This window comes from Amblyomma mixtum, chromosome 9, assembly GCF_055824585.1.
Source record: "Amblyomma mixtum isolate Tamu chromosome 9, ASM5582458v1, whole genome shotgun sequence".
NCBI lineage: Eukaryota > Metazoa > Arthropoda > Arachnida > Ixodida > Ixodidae > Amblyomma > Amblyomma mixtum.
Window position 1 is genome coordinate 41,788,964 of NC_143020.1, and position 10,014 is coordinate 41,798,977.

The 10,014-nt window shown below is 49.5% G+C and overlaps 1 protein-coding gene across 1 annotated transcript; it reads left to right on the top strand.

The window, feature by feature from the left end:
- Positions 1-4,931: 4,931 nt before the first annotated feature.
- On the top strand, positions 4,932-7,530 carry LOC149328845 (uncharacterized). Its single transcript, XM_089562126.1, has 3 exons — positions 4,932-5,060; positions 5,785-6,135; positions 7,108-7,530. Exons 1-3 carry the CDS (start codon positions 4,932-4,934, stop codon positions 7,528-7,530), a joined length of 903 nt encoding a protein of 300 aa, XP_089418252.1.
- The last annotated feature ends 2,484 nt before the right edge of the window (positions 7,531-10,014 follow it).

Here is a 10,014-nt window from a genome sequence, read left to right on the forward strand (position 1 = left end):
GAGAGAGCGCGCGATTAATAATTTTGCGGAGGATGACTTCTAGGAAATCCTCGTCTTGCTTCCGGAGGTGGAGGTACGGAGTCGAATATAGAATTAGACTGGTTACAAATGCATGCGCCAGCCGCAAGGCATCCTTACATCGTAACCCCCCATCGTAGCCAAATTGAATAAGAGGGGAGAGAGCACCGCGCCCTGGGGTGTACCCCTGGTTCCTAAATGAAAAGGGCCATGTCCTTTATCCTGGATTCGAATGTAAGATTCTCTGTCGGTTAAAAATTGCCGAATGTATTGAAAGGCGCTTCTGCCGCAGTTAGTTTGGGAGAAGTGGGTGAGAATGATCTCATGGGTAACGTTGTCGAATGCACTCTTAGAAAGGAAAGTTTTAATGAGGAAAAGGTGGAGAGGTCGGCTGGTGGCAACATGAAATGCACTCTTCAAATCCAAGGTGAGTACGACCTTTTCCTTGTTAGTGCATTCGACGGGGTCGAGGACATCCCGATTGAGTTGTAGCAGGTCATCCTGTGCAGATCTGTCTGGGTGAAATCCGAACGTGGTGTCTGAGACAAGGTGTTTGGATTCGATGAACTCGGACAACCTGTCGCGTACCATCGCCTCCATGAGTTTGCCCACACAGGAAGTTAGAGAGATGGGACGGAGGTTGTCCGTGTTGATGGTCTTGCCAGCTTTAGGGATGAAGGTGACCAGGGCGGTCTTCCAGTCGATGGGGAGTGGCATTTCCCCAAGCCAGATTGAGTTAATCGGCGGCGCTGCGCTTCTAGAGCGGCAGACTGGAGAGGAGACCTAGACGAAAAACGACTACGCATGGAAAATTAAAAACAGCTCCCTAGAATATGGAAACGTGAGGTAGCTCTCATATTCTCTAACCCAACATATCGTAAAGCATAATTACGTTAACAGCTGTCGCCGACTCTCGGTTAACCAGCGGTAACTGTCCTGTGAACTTTGTGCATTGTATATAGTACTAAAGTAACCGTTATTTCATTAGATCAACATAGATTTCAATAAATCAAAGAACCTGGCTGGCTTTCAGAAAGGATGGTCCACAATGCATCAAATATACTCCATCTATATATCCTAAGGGCAAAAATTACCGAAGACACTTTGGAAATTCTCAAGTGTGCTTGGCGAAAGCCTGGTGGTGAGCCCACTGCCGCTTCCCCGAACCGCTTTGCACTTGGCGGGCTTCCCGCTGTGCAGTTTTTATTGTCTTTGGTGACTGCAGTCGCTATTCTTGATTGTAGTGTTTGAGAGCACAGCTCGTTTGCTGCCGTTTCGCGGTGTCGCCGTTGCCCGTTGGGCGTTCATTGGGTGCAATGGCATGGGCGTTTTAGACTCCGATCATTTTAAGGAAAGAACATGCGCTAACTGCTGGCTCCCTGGGTCAGTGGACGCCTGAATCGCATTGTTGGGTTGTTGATGCGGCCGTATGAGCCGCTGCCTAGCAATCGTCGTGGTGGACACCCGAACCGCACCGCACAGGTAGGGAAGAAGTGGGAGTGAAAGCAGAAAGACAAAGAGGGGCCGTAGTGAGGATAATTAAAATTGTATTTGAGGAACGGAAATTACGCAGTAACTGTCTCGCACGTCTTGGTGGACACCAGCACTCCGTTTGTAGAGGAACGGAGGTGGTGGGAGTGTAAGAAGAAACAGAAAGAGGGGCCGTAATGAAGAAAATGAATTTGAGGAAAGGAACTTATGGAGGAGGTTGCACCGCCGCGGGGGAGAGGCCACAGATGGCACAATTCCAGTGCACGGATGGACACCGCGAGCATGGGCGGAGACCGCGAGCATAAGTCATTAAAGGCTTTCGCTTTAATATACTGTTTTATACCCTGTATAGACAATGAACGAGCAGTAAACTCAGTCGAAAGAAAAGTGTCCGTACTGTGTGGAGAAGTCTTCGGACGTCTTCCACATGGTATGGGCATGTCAGCCAACCCCGAACCTCCCCCCAAAATCCACCCCACCCGTGAGGACTGGGAGGCAGCCCTGCTTGGCTGCTCCGACCTAGTGAGCTAGAAGGCCCTGGTTGAGCGCGCCCGAGCCGCAGCGGTCGCCATTGGGCTCCTGTACTGAGGAGCGCACCAAGTGGTTGTTAGAAGTGGCCCTTTCCGGGATACCTCATACTCTCCCCTTATTATGTAGCAATAATGAAGTTTTTTAGACAGACCTCGATAACCGTGGATGCAATGCGTAGCAGGGATCTAAAAAAGGCGTGCGTAAAGGTTCCGGAAAATATCGCGTTAAGTTAGCGGTAAGGGAAAGTTATACAATTGCGATCAGGAAGCGCGTTACGCAAGGACACACGATAACCGCAGTGATATGCACCGCGTGTTTACATTATATATTCGAGAACTGAAGTGGGAAGTGTTGAGAATAAAACCCAATCTAGAATACCTTAGTAATCTCTGATTTGCTGACGGCATCGCCTTGTTAAGTAAATCCGGTAATGATTGCAAAACATGATCTAGGAAGTAGGCAGGCAAAGCGGCAGTATGAAGAAAACAAAATAATGTTAAACAATGTCGGTACGAAACAGCAGTTTACGGTAGGCAGCGAAGGGGTGAATGTGGTACAGGTATACATGTACTTACACAGGGTAAGCAGTGAGCACAGCTCCGGGCTATGTAAGCCAAACAATTAGGAGAATAGTAATTTCATGGGATGCTTTAAGCAGGTATTCTCTGTGGAATGAACAGCAGTTAACCAGCACCTCTGTAGAGGAACCTATATAGCAGCTGTACCTTACTGGTTCTTGCGTAAGGAGCTGAAACGAGGATGGTAACAAAAAGGGTCGAACTGTAATGTATGACAAGGCAGCGAGCTATGAAAATGAAAACGATAGGCACAGCGTTAGCAAATCGGAAGGGAGAACAGTGGATGAGGGAACAAGCCCGAGTTTTTAATGAGCTTCGTCAGGGCATGGAGTCCGAATGCAACAAAACAGTTGGTCGTTAAGGTGGATCAGACGAGCAGAGCGGATCGCAGACGATTCACGCGGACCGCTTCGAGCGTGACGCGAATTACACTTCTCTGAGTGACCGCGAGCGTCCTGTGAAGAGTCCGATTGTGCGCAGCGCGTTCACGGTCAGCCAGAGGCGTGATGTTTTCGTCACGAGACAGGACTCACGAGGGCAGCGAGAAGTTTTCGTCACGAGGACAGCTTCGGACTGTCCGCAGTCCGAGGCTGGTGAAATTCAGATGCGGGTATAGATTAGGATGTTTTCGGGAATAAGGTGGCCGCAGCTCGCAGAGGACAGAAATAATGGCACATGTTGGGAGACGCTTTTTTTCCTGCTGTGGACGTGGTTAGGATGATGATGATGTTGATCAAGAGAGCCCGCTGTTGGCAAAGGGAAGCCGCTGTAGACGCAGTGAATATAGAGAGGTGAATAGAGGTGATTAATTGAGAAATGTTTCACATCAGCAGTTCTAGTTTTTATTCTCCTTTGGTACATTCCATTTTATTACTTTAGAGAAAGTCTTCAAATAGCCAAGGAATTTCCTTGCGCAGCTGTTACTGATAATGTTAAAAAGGTTCACTTTGTGTGCAAAATGATGAAACACATGGCTCTATTACTGGTTCATAGCTTTTTATCGTGGGACTTAAAGCTAGTAGTGCATATTTAGCGACGGCTGCTTTCCGGAGGATGTCACGTTATAACAGCTTTGCCTCCTTGGTGATGTGTCCTGTGATCGGAATGGCATTTTCATTTCTTGGCATATTCAAATATCTTTAGGGTAGGTACGGGCCATACGGGCATTACAACCCGGCGACTGAGTGCTCTACAGAAGGCGGAACCTTTGACCATAAAGGGGGGGGGGGGTTGTCCTTGGAATTGACTGTTTTGAATCACGACATGGTGGTGGTGTAGTTTAATCATTGGTGTACTTCCTCACCGGTGGGGACTTTGAAATGTCTTACAGCTTTTATCAACAGAGAGAACCTCTTCAGCAGATCATTCAGACAGCCGGCACTTCAAAATGTAGAACACCCTGAAGAGTTTCTTTCAATTTAAAGTGCGAAAACGATGGAAGGTTCGTTATACACATTTGTTCCTGGAACGTCTGACGCAGATGAATGGGAAGACATCAGCTTGGTGCGTCGCGTCTACCGGGAGTGCCACCGTTACGCGTCCGACAGGACGACATCTTCACTGAAGGGAACTCTGCAGTCTGCACGGAAGCAGCTCAACTGGTCCAAAATGTCCGGCTGTCGTGACTACCGCGAACTCGTAACGCTTCTGGTACAGACGTCGCTTATGGTCGGGTTACACACAGTTCTGGTCCTAGAAATCCTCAGTGAAGATGACCGTGCTGTCATGCGTCTGTCCCGCGGCAGGTCGCTGTACCATAAGCTCATGAGCACGGACGGTGACCTCGGGAAAGTGGAGGCAATTTTTCGAAGCGTAATGGACGATGAAGCGAAAGACCTGCCCAAAATCCTCGACATTGACGCGCTCGCCATGCGCGATCTGGACGTTGCTGACTCCACAGGGATTGATCTAAGCGAGGAAACGCATGGGCTGCTGGAGGAGTTTCTCGACGGCCTTGTACCTGGCGTTAAGGCGACCGACTGGTTAGCGGCAGTTAATGATGTACTTATGCCGTTGAATATGTACATCATGCGGCTTTCGGACTTGGCCCTTGCGTCTGGCGTAGATGACATCCGCAGGGTGTTCAAACACATCACCACCAAAGGAAGTATTGCTGACGTCGCCTTGTACCTGGCGTCTCATTTGGACGCCAAGGTGCTGTCTCTCGAACTGTCGAGAAGGCGGGCGTCATCCGACCGCGCGAAGACTGCGCACTTCTGCCTGGAGCTGGTGCAGAGGTCCCATGGCATCGTGTGGCCCCGACTCGCTTCCATGCTCCTGAAGCCACGCAAGAGCGAAGCTGTCCTCGAGAAGATGTATAGCCAGCTTCAAGATGCATCGAAAGGCACCATCACGTTCACGTGGCTGTCCAAGGAGGTGCGTCCGTATGCCGAAGAAAAAGTGAAGAAAGTGGCGCTGTCGGTCGTTTCTGAAGCCACGACGGTGAGGGCCACACCGTCACTCCAGTGAAGGCATTCTTTATATTTGTCGATGGTAAAGCTCAAGTCGGTAGGTTTGGGGAAGGAAGGATCCATTAAGAGTCTACTCTTTCTGATGTCTTCATGGCCTACATGAATTGATGCCGATATTCTTGAAGAATTAAAGCTATGAGGCTTGTTCAAGCATCTATAGGGTAGCCACCATTCCGGCCACGGCCATAGAATGCAGCTTCTAGCCAGAAGTGATAACACAGGATCTAAGATGGCAATTTATTTTAGGTAAAAATCTTCGTATGCCTAACTATCCATCATGGTTTGTCAAGAACTAAGCGTTAGTCTACTGAGCCTAAGGTCGTAGGGTTGAAGCACCGCGTCTCCAGGCTCATTTAAATGGAGGCGAAATACAGAATTACGCCCATTGGCAGTGCGATGTAAGTGCTCGTTAAAGAACCCAGCTGATCTAGGTTAATCCGGAGCCCTTCAGTACGGTGTTTGCTAAAACACTTGAGATCTTGGATGTTAAGCCCTTTACACCGCCACACCATGTGATGCGTGAATAATAAGGGTTATCTGAAATCAGTTACGCCTACAAAGCGTTCCTGACCGCCGCTCGCCCTTCGGGGAAAGGAAAGCTTCGCCTGCTTTAATGAAAAGTGCTTCAGTGGCTACTTTAGTGTATCTGTCGGGTAATAATGAATATGTGTATGTGCACCGTCTCAATGCCGCAGCCAGAGGAAGCATGGATGCACGATGAAGACCCGGCACACATGGGCACCATCAAGGAGACTAACATCAGCTTCGTCGAGCTCTACCTCAGGGTTCTGAGCTTGGTGCATGAAAAGCGCCTACGAAGTCCTCCACCGTTAGCCCGCTTCACCATCTCGCGCCTTGAGCGGCGCAACGAGTTGGCGCACTCGAGGACAACAATGTCCGTGGTGGTGCCGACAGTGTACCAGGGCTCGCCCTATCTGTACGCGACGGGCGTGCCGTCGTACTTCAACTACGCCACAGTCGGTGCACTGCTGGCGTCTAGCATCGCAGATGTCTTTGGGCCGGCTGTGTCCTCCAAGCCAGAGACGGTAAGGCTCCATTGCTTGTCTAGAAGGGCACACCACATGAACTACGGTTCGGACGGTGTGCCGCAAAATAAATCATCTAAGCCTGAGTGGGCGGTAGGGTACCTAGGGCGGCAGTTATTTATAAAGCACAAGGTTATGGTGGATGCCCGGGGACAGCATTGTGCAGCTGGACAGTGCTCGCAATAAATAACGCTAAAGAGCATGAACTTCTAGTCACGTTTGCATTAGTATATATATAATGGCCTACTAGTGTAAATGTTGACAAACTTAGAATGGGGTGGCCGAGTGCCATATGCACAGGTGAAGTTGAGAAGTTTTCGGCGATAGGGTGACCTGACCCTGCGCAGGACCATTATTTGATCTTCACCGGCAGAGGCTTTTGTCGTGCAGTGGGCGTAGTGAGGAGGAAGCTGCTGCTGCTGCTGAAAAGCTGGTCGTTGTAGAGCCAACATTACCTAGTTAGGCTGAGAAACAGTCTTATACGTCTCTCGGAGAACTCGTTTATCATTATTTGAATGGTTATTTACTCGCTCACATAACCCATTTTGTAACCTACACCATGCCGTAGCTAGTAGATCAGAATTGCCAAAATATTGGCCTCTCAGAATGCGCGGCTCTGTAACAGAAGTAAACCGAAACACACGTTAAAAGGAGGTAGCTTGGTGCAGTTATGTTAAATTGTAATTTTGTGGAAGGAAAGACGACATGTTATGGACCTTTGAAGTGTGTTTAAAATTCATTTCTAGTTATTCATCTCGTACTCCCTATATATCTTTATAATGCACCTTCTAATGCAATATGTGACATCTAACAGGTAATATGTGATAGAAACTTACATAATACGTTAGGCTACTGCCTTATAAGAAAATAGAGCCACATATATTGTATACCTTGTAAATTAGAATTTTATAATACCTCATTGCCATATATTTATACCCCTTACCTCGTAAATTAATCTTAGACCCCTTTCAGGCGAACCGTCGGCAAAGCGACATCTGGTGGACGCCGGAAGCGATCAGCCAGTACAACGGGACAGCCATGTGCCTGCAGGGACTGCTCGACCGTCTGGGCCTGCAGCGCCCCCTGAGCGGCATAGATGATCTTCAACGGCGCGAACTGTTCCTCCGTGCCCAGGGACTGCGGCTGGCGTACGACGGCCTGGTGGCCAGCTTCGGCTCAGCGGCGGCCACCCACGGGTTCCTGCAGCTCTGGCCCGAGGCACAGGCCGCCTTCTTCGCCCGCTTCTGCCTGCTGTCGTGCGACGCCGACCAGACGCCGAGACCCTTGTCACCCCGCGCCAGCTGCCTCTTGCCGCTGCACAACATGCCCGAGTTCGGTGCCGTGTTCGGATGCGACAGCCGGCAGGACTTCGTCGCGCACCAGTGCCTGCCGTAGTACTTGGTGGCCCGAAGATTGCTGCTTTTGTCCACGGCAAGACATGTCGTGGGCAGGACCAGTGCTGGGAATTTTGTTTACATAGATAACATCAGCCGGACCCAGGATTGCGAAGATATAAGCGGTACTCTTCTCAGCGACCATGGCCTCCAGGACGACTGAGCATATCGAAACTTGGGTTTCGTTCTGAATGAGCGGTGGAGCTTGAAGCCAAGAAGGTTCCATGCAGCCCTGAGGCAAATTTTTTTTTCAAAAACTATTTCTCTTTACATATTTTGGTGCCTTGGTATTAGTTGTTCGTTTATAATTTGACCTATGCAGTGCTAGGCTTATAATTATTTTCTTCCCCACAGAATAAGTATCAGGCCTGAACTATAAGGAGCAAAAGTCGTAAGAGATATTTTCCTCCTCTCACAGTTCTCTACATTTTAAGCGGAATGTCACATTTCCCTAATTACGCCCATATATTTCAAATACATGCCTACATGTTCACGCTCTTTCCCTTCGCGGAAGGGAGATATAAACACCATATTTCAAGCAAGCTGTGAAATGAAACACACGAGTTCAATCATCTGAAGAACTGAAGTGTTCTTTGGTCTTATCCTTCAAAGAACTGGATGCACTCATATCGCGCTAACTGGTTTATTTTGCCCAAGGGTGTTCGTGGGTTTGTTATCTGCTCTCTGTGTGAGTTTCTGTTACTTGTTTCGAGAAGACCTTTAGTTCACGAGAGGCCACCGGATTCTCCTACTGAGAGACTGAAATTACGCGTGTTAAAACACTCTGATCAAGCACATCTCAATGGCTTTTTCTCGAGGATGTTTCATTATCGATGATGTGACTCTGCCGCCGTACAGAATTAAATTCACCGCGTCGAGGCCTCCTAATGCAGGTTTCAGCGTTGGCTCTCTGAATACAGATCTTGGCTGTCTTTTTGCACTGAAGCCGCGCGTGAATACCAAAACACTTCTCCTTTGCTTTGAATGATTTTCGGGGCTTCAGAAGTCCAGAAGTATCGTGTCCGCGACGCATATTGGCCAGCGCCAGAAGCATTATGCGCCTTTTCACAACAGCCGGAAGTGAAAAACCGCTTGTTTGTAATGTTTCGCACCTTGCAGTTAAGGACTGGCCATTTGAAAGAATGACGGGTTGGTGGTGGTGGTGGTGAAAACATTTATTCAGAAGGGACAGGTGGTATGTTTGGATCAGCCCGTAAGGGACCGGTCCGCGTGTTCGCCAAATGCAGCCGGTACAGCCAGCGATGACAGCGCCGCCCACCGGCAGGTAGCAGCCACCATTAAGGCTGGTTATAAATATTCATTCAGAACGACGGCTTGACATCGCTGCTATGGCGCAGTGGATTAGAGGCACGTGTTGCGTATGGAAGGTCGGCCGTTCGACTCCGCTGTCTGTACAGTAGTTTTATTGTTTTTTTTAATTTCATTTTTTTCCAATTTTTTCCCTTTTACGTCGCAAATCGTGATGCTTAGTGGCATATAATGCAGTTTAAGAGGATTTATTATCCATTTTAGGTAAGGCGTTGTGACAATCTTCAGTCACCGTGATCAATTCACCGTGGTTTCAAGCCTTGTGGCTGTACAGGCTGCAGTTGGCGAATACGCGACCGGTCCTTACAAGCACTAGGTGGAGGTTCCTAGTTTGGGACCCCAGTGACTGTGGCCGCCGCCCGGGAGCGCCCGACTAAGGCTTGTTGGGCCTGTAGGTCGTGGCAGCCGAGCAGGGTCGCCTCCCGGTCCTCCCGGGTGGGGTCCCGTACGCAATTTTGGTATATTCGATAGGCTAGGAAGGGAGTGCAGCCTTGTTCGACGTTCCGACAGGCCCCTCGCGAGTCGGTGATAATTTATTTGGAATCGGAATGTGAGGCCGCGAGAGGAATCGCGACCTCTTCTGCTTGTATTGCACTGCGGGCTCTGAAAATGAGGCCGTTAACTGTGTTGCTGCTGTGAACTACCGAGGCCGTGTACCATCCCCCGTGGTGAGGGCCGGAGGCGTCCACGTAGTATACACCTGTTTTGTTGCCATAATGTCGGGCTATCGCTTCCGCTCGCGCCAGGCGCTGACCATTATGGTCTTCATTTGACATGTTGGCTGGAAGAGGCCGCACGAGCTTCAGGGTATGTCAGGGCTCGAGTATAATAGAAATGAAAAACATATCGGTCAAGCCGGGTGCTACTGCACATGCTCAGTTGCCACATGCATACGCGCCTCCCCCGCACCCCCCCCCCCCCCCTTTCAAATCTGGCATTGCGCATGAGGGGCAGGTATCGGACCACCTCGGTTAACATGATTTGGTTCTGTCCGTGATGTGGTGCAGTACCACAGATCGTTCCTGTTGAAACGGGTTGGTGGCGTGCGGCACCGTGGCTCGGCATTTTCTTCTTTTGATATTTTTCAAGCTTAGCTATCTGTTGTTCGCTACTGTACATATATGGCGGCACGGGCTTTTCCCACATCTTCACTGCG